Consider the following 14,490-nt stretch of genomic DNA (forward strand, 5'->3'; position numbering starts at 1 on the left):
TTGTTTTCTCAACTTGTGAATTTTACCTTTGCTAGAGGGAGGTATCCCTCTTTTGTTGTAACTTTAAAATTAAAGCTAGAGGGGGTTCCTCTGGGCTCTTTGAATCTGATTACCCTGTAAAGTTATTTTCCATCCTGATTTTACAGAGATGATTTTTACATTTTCTTTTTAATAAAATCCTTCTTTTAAGAACCTGACTGATTTTTCCATTGTCCAAAGACCCAGGGGTTTGAGTCTTTGATCACTTTGTAACCAATTGGTTAGGATACTATTCTCAAGCCTCCCCAGGAAAGGGAGTGTAAGGGGAATATTGGGTTTCATTTATTAAGTTAAAGTTCAAAACTAAAATGCAGTTGCCTATACCCCAAACTCCTCTCGTCCGGTCTGAGTCCTGCCTGCCTTAGCAGGCCACTCCCAGCTCTTCCTAGGTGGAGCAATTCCCCTGGTCACAAGGTTTTCCCTCATTCACTCTCTGAATTTTCACTTCAGCCTCCTAAGTTTCCCTCTTCCCCTATCCCCCTTCTGCCCTTTATTGGAAATGGCCTGAGTCCCCTCTAAGCAGGGTGGCTTGGTCCTGGCTCCACAGCCCACGGGCACGTGGCCCAGTCACAGGCAGGGATAGGCCAATATAGTTTAAGTGGTGCAATTTCTATGTCTAGACCAATCTTGACGCATGTATTCCTCACACTGGACATGAAGGGCAGAGATAAGGGGAGGTCTGAGAGAGACAGCAGAAAGAGCAGACTCAGTTTAGTTCTTTTATTGCATGATACTTTTGGTGACAGAGACACAGTTATTAAGGTCACTGAGAAAATGGAGAAACATGAGAAGGAACTGGTGGAAAACATCCCCTGGGAAAGTTATCAGGATAGTGGTTTGGCTGTAAATGAAAAGGCTGGATTTTCCCATAAAAGGCTGATGTTAGGCACCCAAATCCCATGGACAGTGAATGAGAGTTGGGCACCTTACACCCTTCGGTCCCATTGTCAAATACAATGGGACGTGGTGGAGCAGATAGGGCACTGGACTGGGACTCTGGATAGTCGGTTTCCTGCCACGAACACACTGAGTGATTCCAGCCCTCTGGGATTCACAAACCCAGCTTGGCTGATGGCAAAACCTGCAGGCACCCAAGTAAATGGGCCTCGGGTACCACTGGCCATGCCCTGTGGAGCCCCACACCAGAAATCCGGACAACGAGGCCCCAGAGTGACGCGCAATCCTAGGGAAAGTGCACATTCCCCTGCCTGACTCTCCTCCAGGGCCCCATCTCGCCGGTCAGGTGCCCAGAGGCTCTGAAAAGTCCCATTCTGGAAACAATTGGCCCTGAACTATTGCTGAAAAATGGACAAATACGAGGCCTGTGCTAGTGTCCTGTGTTCTGGGGAACAGGTCAGAAGGTTTCCTTTGGCTTTTCTCTTCCTTTGAAGGAAGCCTGGGGATGAAATACACTCTATGAAAAGGAAGTTAATTATTCAATTTTCTAACATTGGAGTTCCATGATGACATTGCAACCCTGTATTTTTAGAATGCAGGCATCTGATTTTTCAGGGGTTTGTGTATATATCTAGAAGTCTCTCACCCTACCTGGAATAGATACCCAGTGTTCCAGCTGAGTCCATTTCACCTGCACCTTCTCACTGAGCACAATCTCCCCTCATTCTCTGAACTTTGAGCAGCCAGAAGTTCACGTCTCCCACAAGCCCAGTGATACCCACCTGTGGCATCTTATATAGGTCCTAAAAAGGCTGGAGTCACAGGATTTAAGAGGTTTCCCCATCTCGACTTTCTCCCACAGCTGCAATTCTTTAAGAGCAAGACTTGAAGCTCAGAGAAATATGACTTGAGACTACAGACGGCTTTGGTTCAGACCCTACCCCAACCCATATTTTATCTATTTTAACCCAAGGAAACTGACTGGTTAGCATGGCCCAGACATGAATTTCCTGCAAGCTTTCTTCAGGGCCTCCTGGACCACTTTGTTTCTCAGGCTGTAGATGAGAGGATTGACCAGGGGAGTGAGGACTGTGTAGATAACAGACAGAACTTTCTTGAAGTCACTTAGGATGTCGGTGGTTGGGAACATGTAGACAACCAGCAGAGTTCCATAATAAATGTTCACCACAATGAGGTGGGAGGAGCAGGTGGAAAATGCCTTTTGTCTCCCAGTGGTGGATGGGATTCTCAGGATGGTGGTGATGATGCAGATGTAGGACATCAAGATAAGCAGGAACGGGACAAGAGAGAAAAGGAAGGTGAGTATGAAAGCCAACGTTTCCATCAGGTGAGGGTCATTGCAGGAAAGCTTTACAAGGGGGATGAAATCACAAAAAAAATGGTCAATACCATTGGGGCCACAGAATGTTAACTGTGATATCAACAATGTTGTTATGCTGTTACCTAGGAAGCCACCTAGCCAAGAGCCACCTGCAAGCTGGAGGCAGGCCCTGCCACTCATATGGGCTGCATAGTGCAGCGGATTGCATATCGCTAAATACCGATCATAAGACATCACCGACAGGAGAAGGCATTCTGTAACCATCAGAGAACCAAAGAAATAAAATTGTGTGAGACACCCATTGTATGAAATGGTGTTGTCCCCAGTCAGGAGACCAGCCAGCACCTTGGGTAGGATGGTGGAGGAGTAGCAGATCTCCAAGCAGGACAAGTTCCCCAGGAAGAAGTACATGGGCGTGCGAAGGTGCTGATCAGCCACAACTAGCACAAAGATTAGGACATTCCCAGCCAAGGTCGCGATGTAGATGATGAGAAACAGCAGGACGAGAAGAGTCTGTAGCTCAGGGAGATTCCCAAATCCTGCCAGGATGAATTGTGTGAGAACCATTTGATTCCCCCGTTCTGGGTTCTCCATGACGTCCAACTAGGGGAAATAAACCAATATTCACAATGGAATCTGTAGAGGATACACTTTAGCATCAATTTAGTCCAATAAATATTCCATAAGGCCCCTCATACTGTGGGGTCAGTGAAGAACCAAGACTCTGGAGGCAAATTTTCTATTTAGATCTTTTTTATTCCATTATCACCCACCCTCCGATCAGTTAAGAGATCAATGCAGGTAGAAAACCGCACACATCACTGTGCATATTTATATCAAAATTGGCAAAGCCATTTTGTATTAGTCATTTGTAATTTCGGCATGTGGTTCCCATGGTTCAGCATAGTGGACTGTGACTTCTTGCACTGCAAACATATTATAGGTTCATCTAATGGCTAGTAGGCTCTAGTGGACTCAGCCAAGAGGAGGGGACTGTGATCAACACGGTATCAAAGCAGGTTACGTTAGTTTTCATGAGGCAAGGTCCAGCCCTTTCCTGCTTTTATTCTTTTTCCATTTTTTCACATTCATCTTGGACCTGTCCAGAGAGAGGGAAAGAGAGAGACATCACTGAGCTGTTGCATCACAAACTGATGCCAAATTTACACTTCAGTCTCCTTACAGTATCCTTTGAAGAATCACAACCACAGTGGTGTTTTGGTCACTTTCCCTCAGAAACACTCACCAAGTGAATCTCATTTTGTTTCTGTCTGCAATTGAATCGTTCCTCAGTCCTGCTGTGCGTTTGCTTCCACTCCCCACTGGTGTTGTCTGCCACCGTGATTAACTTCATGTTCCGGGTGAAGGGGTATTATGAACTCGCACAGGACCCACAACCCAATGAGCTCACTCCCCAATCTGGCTGCCCCCCACTCTCTGATCCCCCAGCTCATGGCTTCTCTCTCTGTTACAGAATCCCACTGGTTTTGGAAACTGAGCCACTCAGCCAGCCACACGGTAGTGCCATTAGTGAAGGCAATCGGATATTTTAAAACATTGTCCTAGTGATACAAAGTGTCCAACACCGTGTAACACCCGAACATGTCACATCAGTGCAACCCTCTTAGCCATGTATAATTCCACTGACAATAATGACACGCATGTGATAAGATTTATTTTTACAGCTGCTCAGTCCTCTGTGTGGCTCATTTTCCACAGGCCTTCTAGGCAGTTATCAATTTCTCTCTTAATAATCAAACAATAATAATAAAATAGGCAACGTTAGGAAAACAATGGAACAATGTGTAGAATTAGTGGAATTATTGTCACCATTTCAGGATAATGGCACCTCTTTTCCACCTCCATGGTCCACTCTGGGAGTTCCTAGTCAGGTCTCCAGCCATCACCTGTCTGTGGTCAGAGACCATTTTCCCAGTCCCATCTGACAGGGGGTTTTAAGACTGCACAACTCCCTGCCTTGTACAGGGAGGTCCCCAGGAAGCCAGTCTGCCTAGCGCCCAGCACCACTGCATTGCCTTCTCTGCAAGGGCTACAAACAGGTATTGCTAACACTTACGAGTTACCCCACAGCACATTTATTTTCAAGGTGAAAGCATTACTGACATAAACAGATAGTTAAGGGTTAAAGCCTCTTTTACCTGTAAAAGGGTTAAGAAGTTCACCTAGCCTAGCTGACACCTGACCAGAGGAACCAATGGAGGAACAAGATGGTTCAAAAGGAAGGAGAGAAGTTTCCTTTGTTTAGAGTCAGTTTCAGTTTCAGCCGAAGTGGAAAAGATCAAGGAACCAGCCTCTTATCAGAGTAGTAAGTTTTAGAAAAGAATAAATAGGTTTATGTTTGTTTTCCTTTGTGACTTTGTCTTTGTGCAATTAGAGGAATAATCAATCTGGGAATTCTTTTGTGTACTAAGTTTTGCCCAGGGGAACATCCTCTGTGTTTTGAATCTGTTGTCTGTGAGAGCAGCTGGTATGCTAATCTCTCCCAGAGGTTTTTTTCTTTTACCTTTCTTTTCTTTAATAAAAAGGTCTTATTTTTAAGAACCTGATTGATTTTTCCTTGTGTTAGAATCCAAGGGGATTGGATCTGGACTCACCAGGGATTGGTGTGTGTGGGGGGGAGGAGTAATTCTTCCTTGTGTTAAGATCCAAGGAGTTTGGATCAGCGTTCACTAGGGAATTGGTGGAGGAGTCTCTCAAGGCTACCCAGGGAGGGGAAGGTTTTGGTGGGGAAGACAGAGTTTTCCAAATGACTCAAATATTTGGATGGTGGCAGCATATTGATCTAAGCTGGTAATTAAGCTTAGGGCTTCTCATGCGGTCCCCACATCTATACTCTAAGGTTCAGAGTGGGGGTGAAACCTATGACAATTACCGAGGAACAGATCATTAAAAGACAACAAACAGATTTAAAATAAACATCAAACAAACCAGGAGTCACCCAGCAGTCCTATGGGTCCTGAGTGGGGCAAAGTCTTCTTTGCCCCCCGTGTCGTGGACAGAGATCCTGTTCATTTCTGTGTTTCCCAGGGCTGGTCTACACTTAAAACTTACATCAATTTAGCTACATCAGTCAGGGATAAGGACAATTTTACACCTTCTGCAATGTAGTCAAGTTGACCTCCCTCACCAAACAGTAGACACCACTAGGTTGAGGATACAATTCTTCTGTTGACCAAGTGTCACCGTGTCTCCGTGGGTCACAACTGAGAATACCAAATGCAGGACAAACTGCTGAGAAATAGGGCAGACGCACCACAAAACTGGTGCTTATTCTCCCACAAGATATACCAACCCACCAACAAAATAAACTTCTGTCTAACCACACTGACTAATAAGAAGTCAGAAAAGCAACCTCCTTAGGCATTCCAGTCCTTCTACCACCACCAAAACACTAGACGTAATGAGGAGGGGTTATTTAAACCAATTTAATCAAACAAAAGGTTTCTTCTGATCCCAAAGGACCAGCCACACACCCAGGTCAAATATAACTCAGATCTTACCCAATAATCACGCTGCGGCCAATCCTTTAGTATCTAAAATCTAAAGATTTATTTATAAAAAGAAAGGAAGACTGCTGAGATTTAAAAATGAATAAAAGAATCAATTACACACAGTAATGGCAAAGTTCTTGGTTCAGGTTTGTAGCAGTGATGGAATAAACTGCTGTCTTGTTAAGTCTCTGACTGCTTCCGAATCGTTGGAAGGTCCTCAGTCCCTTGGTTAGAATGCTCCCATTAGTACAAGTTCATCATAGTCCAGAGCTGAAGCAGGAAAGAGGCCAATACTCATAATGTCAGATACAAAAATGAGACACATACAAATGACATAATCATATTTAGAAAATCATAACTTTCGTATTGACACGTTACTTGATACACACTGTATAAGATTCGTTGCAATTGTATAACAGTGGTAGCAACAATAATCTACATGGTCATATTTTAATCAGGTAATGTCACATGGCCCACACAAAATTAATGCTGGAAGGGGTGTCCCAGAAATTGCTGAATGCATCATAGGAACTTCCCATTCTTGTTTCTGTATTACTACAGCTTCAAAAACAATATTAGAAGTATCAGTGTATAACAGAAATGGTTTATCAAAATTATGTTTGATCAAAAGAGGCTTTATCTTTGTAAGGTTCATTATGGAAGTAATAATATCATTGAATCCCTTTATAAACCCAAGGTCAAACTTGGTTAGACCAATGGTGGATTGGATTGCCTGTTGCAGCATAATTCCTGTACCTCTCATGCAAATTTGCCATGAACTAATGAAAATAGCTGTTTTATCCATCCAAACACTGACAAATGTTTGGAACCCAATTAACATCAAGTCAATGTAGATATTAATGTTCTTTATAATGTAGGAATTTTGGCATTTAGCCATGAAAGCAAGATGGCAGTGTGCCTCAGTTTCCCTTTTTCATACAGCACATTAGCAGGGTAATTTCTTTTCTCCAGTGTACAGTTTCAACACTGGTTACAGGCACTAACTGTGTAACATCAGTTTTTAATGTAAAGTGTGTGGTCATGAAATGAAACAGTATAATCCTAAAGGCTTATAGCACAATAGTGAGTTCTTATGTCTCACTCCCAACATGTTCAAGGGTTTTTCCAAAAGCTCATGCATATTGTACATTTTTACAGATTTTGGTATTAGCAACAAACTAGTCACAAGAGTTAACATTAACATGAATATTAACATCACATTGATGACAACTGTACATTTACGCACATTTTGATCATGCCAAGCCTCTTGTTTAGATAGACCATTTTTAGTTAGCTTGTTCAATATCCCTTTCGAACCTTTGTAGCTTTTTCTTTACCTCAGGGTTTTCCTTAACATAGGCTTTTAGTTAGGATTAGGGTTAGGGTTACGGTCTGGCTATGTTCTTATTGCTAGCAGCTATGGGCAACTTTGTTCCTCCCTTGCCAGCTAGCTAGTTTGCATGGACACCACGCCTTAAAGAGACACAACCAGTGGTGCAAGTAGAAATCATTTCTTGCCGTGTAGCCTAAAGGATTAATCTGCTTGCTTGCATAGATATATCTTTTCTTATAAGTTTACGTATTTGATGTATTGTAATAGTTTATAGATTTATATTAAAAATCAGTTTGGCTGTAATGCAAGAGACCTACAGGCCCAAAACCTGCATGTTAAGCTAAGGCAATGTTAGTATATCTATATTAACACCTTTTACCCAGAAAGTAAAGTTGAATTTCATCTTGTTACCTAAATAGATAAGTACCCACACCTACGTCTAAGACCTTTTACCTAGACCAATAGGCAATGGAGAATGGCATAGGGGTTTTTTCAAAGTTGTTCCCACAGACTTAACAAGTACACCACAAGAAATTTATGTGCGTATGTACATGTCATGAATATGTACATACTAGCCTATGGGGTAAGTGTACCCTAACATTTCTGTGGGTGAGGAATGAAATTTGGGCATAAGAGGAAGGATTTTTGGCACTTGTGCCCTATAAAAGAGGTAACCCACCCAACACTATCTTATCTTCATCTTCAATTAACTATTGATGCTATCCATCCATGATGGCTATTAATTATTGATAAGCCGTACTTATTTTCTTTTCAAACTTTAAGTTCCAAGGGGACTAGGCTAAGCTTGGTTTCCCTAAACTTCTGTTCTTAGCTTTGTTTATTAGGTTTTAATTTTAAGTTAAGTTACATAAGTAAACTCTAAGGGTAGGTCTACACTTACCTGCCGGGTCGACGGGCAGCGTTCGACTTCTCGGAGTTCGAACTAGACGCTATAGTTCGAACTCCGGACGCGCTCCCGTCGACTCCGGAACTCCACCAGAGCGAGTGGCGGTGGCGGAGTCGACGGGGGAGCCGCGGACTCTGAGTAGCCCGAACTAAGGTACTTCGACTTCAGCTACGCCATTCGCGTAGCTGAAGTCGCGTACCTTAGTTCGACCCCCCCCCTTAGTGTAGACCAGGCCTAAGGCAGCTTTGCCAGCTCTTCCCATTAGTTTCCTCTGCACACCTCTGTAAGAGGTAAGAAACTGGAACCGCCAGAGGCGAGGTCCTTTGCCTTTCAACACCAGGTTATCAAGACAGGGGGTGAGTATATTAACCAAAGTTTTGCAGCATATAATATTGTATTACCATATGTATTTTTTGAATAACCATAATACAATTGTAACTTTGTAACTCTGACTATTTTACCATTTACTTATTGTTTCATTGATTTGAAGAAAAAGTGTTTATGACTATATCTGTCTCAGTGTGAGTTTCCTGTCATCCCCCCGAGGGTCCTTTGTAAATTCTGTGAAGCCTGATTTGGGAGAAGAACTTTTATCTTCTGATCAAACAGATTGGCGAATCTAAACCCCATACTAATTAATATGAATAATTAATCATTATTAATATTATTAATTCATTACAATTAAATAAGATAAACTTAAATTGGTAAATTAAATCAATATTATTTTAATACACCCTAGATCAGTCTACAGCTAGTACCGCACTGTTAAACAGATGCAATTGTAAAATGATGCTTTGGGCCCCTGGTGCCTCCTGTACTTCCAGGTGTCATTGAGGATCCAGCAGCACCCCAAACTGAAAACTTCATAAATGAAAGAAGAATAGGAAGGACAATCGTCCCACTTTCCCTTAACACACTATTAGTGCCTCCCTTATGGCCAAACTAAGCTTCTGCCAGCTTGCCTTTATCTAGGTATTGCTCTCTGCCAGGCACTAGGAAAGCAAAGATGCTGCATCACCTGGGTTTGATGGAAAAGAGGCATAGAACTGTGTGTGCCATGTCCATCTTGACAGAACTGCAGCCCAAATTGTTTTATTATTTTCCCCAGCATGACATACAGGAGGGGCAATGAAAATCAGTCTCTGGACAGATAACCAATTGATCAAAATCACATTCTCTGATCTCTTGGGGCAAATCCTATTCCCATTGAGATAAAAGGAGTTTTGCTATTGAGTTCAATGGGATCAGGCTTTGACAATTGAAGAGGAAAGAACAAAACCACTCAAGCAAGGGCTATGTTGCTTATACCACAGGTATGAAAGGCTGCTGGCTCATGTGAGAAAGTCAGCAGACATCTGATCTTTGTCCATTGCAAGGGAAAACTCAGCAACCAATGAGGCTAGAACAGTCTCTGTACCATAGCCAACTCATAACTCCATCTGCAAAGGATCAAGGAAATATGAAGGCTCCAGATTTCCTTAAAGTCCTCAGTCAATTGGTTAGAATGCTCCCATTAGTATATGTTCATAGTCCAGGGCTGGAGCAGGAAAGAGGCAAAATGGAGATGTTTCCAGACCAGGGTCCTTTAACTTCTGTCAAGTGCCAAATAAAGGGAAATCTGTTCTCAGTGTGAAAGAAGGTGTTGGAGTCACATGGGCATGTTAGAACATTCACAAAAAGTCCATTAAGTGTAGTCAGGTGTTCTCCAGGGTCCTTTGTGAGCTAAGTGTTTCTTAATGGGCCATTCAACTTGACTTGTCCCTTCATGTGCTGGCTAAATACCTTGTGGGCGTTACCTCAGGAGAAAACATGTAGTGAGCAGAGCTGATATTCATAACCTCAGATACCAAGATGATCCATGCATAGAAATAGCCGAATCATAAGTACCAGCTATTTCGCATACATGACTATTCCCAAAAGAGATTCGGAAAAATCATACCACATATCTGAGCCCTTGTGTCAGCACCATGCCCCACTGGAGTTTTTGTTATTTGTTATGTAATAACAGAGACGGAGCCAGTGACATGACTCCATTTATCCTAAAAGGGCCAGGTTAATTTTCAGCTGTGCAGCTGTGACTGCACCTTTAGTCAGTGAGGGCATCCTGGCCGGCACACATTCAGGTTAACGGGCTTCAGTGTTCCCTTGCAGTTAACTTTTTACTGTTCATAAACCTGGTATGTGCTGAGGTGGTTTAAAGCATAACACAGGTTTTTAGGTTTGCAAATCTGTGAACCTCTCTCTCTCTGAGATTTTTTAAAATTAATTAATTATTATTATTATTTGCTGGTCATAATGTGGGAGAGTATCCTCGCTGCCCTCTGCTCATGAGGTTATGTATGTGTCGTGTTGCACTCTTCTGAACACTAGTTAGAAGGAATTTTTTTTTCCAGTAAGTGTGGACTGATTCTTTTTTCTCAGAAGGCATGTAATTATTTTTCAGGTTCACACTGATTAACACAGAAAACAACATGCAGGTTAACAGGCTCAACATACACAGGTTTAGGGACCATTCCCTTCCTTGTTACAAGTTTCCACACTGCCAGTGGGTAACAGAGTTAAATCACCTTCATGCTCTCCTTGTGCCTGGTCATGCTATCAACCTGGTTAAACAGAGTTGTCATAACCTTACTCAGCAACACACTAGCAACAGGCAAAATAGAAGCACCAGAATCGCCTGGTCCCTGGGACTTTGCTATGACAGTAACTGGATGCAACCTAGTTACAATGCCAGTGTCCCTAGCAGACACAAACTTAGGGACATTTCCATCCTGGGCTTTTGTTAAATCCAGAACCAACTCTGGATAAACTTTCAAGTAGCATAAACTGAGAAGCACTTTATGTCTCTCCACAGACAAAGAGCTACACACACACACAAACACTTTTGCAGCAGACACACTGCTGTTCTTTACAAACAATTGGAGGTATCCTTTCCTTTGTCCCAGCACCCATGGCTGATTTCCGACATATACATGGAAAGTGGGCGGCAGCTTTCTTAACAGGCAAGTTGTCACTCCCAACAGATAAATTGCTACTCTCATAGAATCATAGAATCTCAGGCTTGGAAGGGACCTCAGGAGGTCATCTAGTCCAACCCCCTCTCCACAGATAGTGTCTCATCTCACTGAGCTGCTTGAAGCAAATCACTTCTACCTTGTTCAGGCTCACTTTCACAAGCTTCACTTGCCAACAATCCACTACATATCAAAAAATCGAACCTTTTCTTCCTCAATTAAGGCTTTAACCTGACCATCAGCTTTAATCTGCTCTAGAGAAACATGCTCCCAGTTCTCTCTGTGTTTTATCTAATTCTAGATTCACCTCTGAGATATTAGACAGACATTCAGAAACTTCATTCACATACAAAGCACTTTTTTGCACAAACAGCTATTTTCCTCAACAGTATCAGTCACAACACTATATTGATGATTATGGGAATTATTATAAGACTCAAATCTTGATGGAGAGTATTATTGATTATTAATATTGCAATGGTCCCTAGGAGACCTACTCATGGACCAAGACCCATTGCGCTTGGAGCTGTACAAACCCAGAATTGCATGTGGTAAAGTATCGGTAACGTTACTCAGCACTAAACATGGAAAGTCCTCAGCAATGTTCTCCTTCTTATCACTGAGAGTTTTCCATCACCAAAATGCTTTACAACATGAACCCATTAATTCTGTCCATGGCCTGGGGAAAAGACTTGGCGTCATCCAAAAGGAAATGATGCCTTTGTGCAGGTGATGGATGCGGTGACATTTTCTTCCCTGTTCTGAATGATCTATTTTTAACGAAGATGAGCGTAAAAGGTTTGCTTACCTTCAAGTTGGCATAGAAGAAGCTGGAATCTGTAACATAACCTCTTCACTTGGTGTTTCAGAGAGCAGGATCCGTCTCTGATCTGCACCCCCTTCACTTATTTTAGTTGTCTCAAGTTATGTCTACCCTGCACACTACTGGCGGAGGCATGTAGGGTCTGAGTAGGTACAAGCGCAGTGAAGCGCAGTAACAAGACCTGCATGTTCCTGGCTGGACACCATAGTTGTGCTGAGACCCTTGGTTTGCTTTGCCTTGTATCTCTCACCAGAAAATAAATGTCTCTCTTGAGTCTTTGTTTTCCCTGAAAACACCACAGGTGAATTTTCCCTTGAGACTTTGCTAATGGCACATTAAATTACCAGGAAGGAAAAGTGAATAGCATGTTTTGTTTAGGTACTGGAGGTAGACAGTATGTTAACAGACTCAAACTTCTTCCAGCCACTCAGGGGATGGAACGGAAAAGGAAAAGCTTCAGTACTAAAAAGCCTTTATTATTTGAAGCTGGAGACAAGGACCAGGGCACCTCTGTGCTTGGTTCTGTACAAACACAGATGAAAGAGATGATTCCTGCCCCAGGCCTCTCTCACTCCGTCCTGTTGAAGGTGTGTGTGAAATACTTAAATATTCATTGGGCCAAAGAGACAGACTGAGAATTGCGCTCCAGCCCACTGGTTGGGGCACTCGCGTAGGAGCTGGGAGACCCAAGCTCCAGTCCCCTTGCTGCAATGAATAGTTAAATATTTCATACTCCTCCATCACAGCCCATCTGTGCCCTAGTACTGTCCTGTGCCCTAGTGCCTGAGTGCGCTGCCAAGGCAGAGTGAACATGTGGGTTATGGCAGGTCGGGTCATTGCTCAAGGAGCGCATAGTTTTGGTAGCATTGGCATGTAGCTTTACCCAGCACCTTCTCATTAGGAAGAAAGTCCAGGATGCCAGGAGATGGTGGGGCCAGGGTGGGAGTCCACAATGGTGAAGTTTGCACCTGCCCCTTCTCTTGTCCTTTGGTCAGCCAGGGTGGCGATGGCCAACTTCCCTCCCAAAGTCTCTTTCTCCGAGAACCCCAAAGGGATTGATGGGGCAATAGCCCATCCCCTCACTATCTTGTCTGTCAATTAGCTGAAATTTCCCACACACCAGTTTTGGTTCTGTAACACCGTACTTGAGTTCTGGCAAAAGCTTTTGTCTGGACTAATTCAGTCTTTTGTCTCTTCTTTGCATCTTTTTTTCCATCCCCATTTGTTGTTCTTGGTCACCATGACACTCTATGAACTGTCACTCACTTCTCCCAGTTGAGCTCACACTGAGGGTACGTTTGTAGGCCAATTATCACAGACCCTTGATTGATTGACTCCATAACGTAAGGAATATTTTTTAACTGAAATCAGGGGTTTAATCATTATTACTGGCTATTTACGATTCACTGTGATCTGCCGCCATGTAGAGATCAATAGGAAGGATACAGAAAACATTGTCCATATCACCCTTGACTTCCTCCTAATGCTCATTGTACAAAATGGCCACGCCTTTACCAAACTTCACCCTCTGCTCTCCCTAGTCTGCATGATACAGTATGACTGCCCCTTTCCCATCTCTGCAGCCTGCAATGCCCCTTGGCCCTGGGTACATTCTTGCTTGTGCAGTCGGCACTGTTATAAGGGCTCAGAGAGGAGCTGGGTCAGTCTCTCTCTAGCAGTGGAGAGAGAAGGACCTAGCAGCCTGGGAGAAGGGTACCAGAGGTGGAGCAGTGCTGGGAAAGGGCAAAGGGAGCTGGGGAACTCCAGCCTGGTAATCCCCCAGGCTGCAGGCCTTGCTGAAGGCCTCAGAAAGGTACTTTGGCTGCAGAGGGGCAGCCCAGGGATAGGCAAAGGCAGCAGGTCCTACCCCCTTGCCAGTGATGAGTGGCCAGTACAGACTTCAGTCTGCCCCAGTGAGCAGGGCTAGATGATAACCACTGAGGCAAAGTGGGGATAGAGGGTTGAGGGTTCCCCTGGGAGGGGAGACCCAGGCTGTGGATTACTGCTGGGGGCAGAACCCCGAAGTAAAGGAGAACCGGGGTCTGGGAGGGACATGGAGGCCAGAGGTAGGCGAGACAGCGGCCTGCAGAGGGCGCTCTGGGCTGGAGAAGAGCTAAGTCCCAAGACAACCAGCAGGAAGCGCTGCATAGGTGAATCTCAACCTTGCTACACATGGAAATCGTTCTACCAGTACAACCTCTAACGTGTTCACAGTGAACCAATATCAAGCTCCCTTGGACTGGTATAGCTTCTTCCCCTTCGGAATGAATGATCCCAATACAGGCAGCTTTACAGCAGTGTTCTCAGTGGTACCCGATGACAGAACAAGGTGTAATGGTCTCTAGTTGCAGTGGGGGAGGTCTACGTTGGATATTAGGAAACATTATTTCACTAGGAGGGTGGTGAAGCACTGGAATGGGTTACCTAGGGAGGTGGTGGAATCTCCTTCCTTAGAGGTTTTTAAGGTCAGGCTTTACAAAGCCCTGGCTGGGATGATTTAGTTGGGAATTGGTCCTGCTTTGAACAGGAGGTTGGACTAGATGATTCCTGAGGTCCCTTCCAACCCTGATATTCTATGATTCTATGATTCTATGTAATTGCATCCAGTAAGATTAGATGAGTG

The 14,490-nt window shown here is 43.7% G+C and overlaps 1 protein-coding gene across 1 annotated transcript; it reads right to left on the reverse strand.

Moving 5' to 3' along the window:
• Positions 1-1,921: 1,921 nt before the first annotated feature.
• Positions 1,922-2,872, reverse strand: LOC123348321 (olfactory receptor 11A1-like). Its single transcript, XM_044985838.1, has one exon. It carries the CDS (start codon positions 2,870-2,872, stop codon positions 1,922-1,924), a length of 951 nt encoding a protein of 316 aa, XP_044841773.1.
• Positions 2,873-14,490: the final 11,618 nt, after the last annotated feature.

The sequence above is a fragment of the Mauremys mutica genome, chromosome 13 (genome assembly GCF_020497125.1).
Source record: "Mauremys mutica isolate MM-2020 ecotype Southern chromosome 13, ASM2049712v1, whole genome shotgun sequence".
In the NCBI taxonomy this organism is placed as follows: Eukaryota; Metazoa; Chordata; order Testudines; family Geoemydidae; genus Mauremys; species Mauremys mutica.

What these genes read in the sequence shown, in the direction of transcription:
- LOC123348321 (XM_044985838.1), bottom strand. Translation starts at nt 2,872, where the DNA reads ATGGAGAACCCAGAACGGGGGAATCAAATGGTTCTCACACAATTCATC.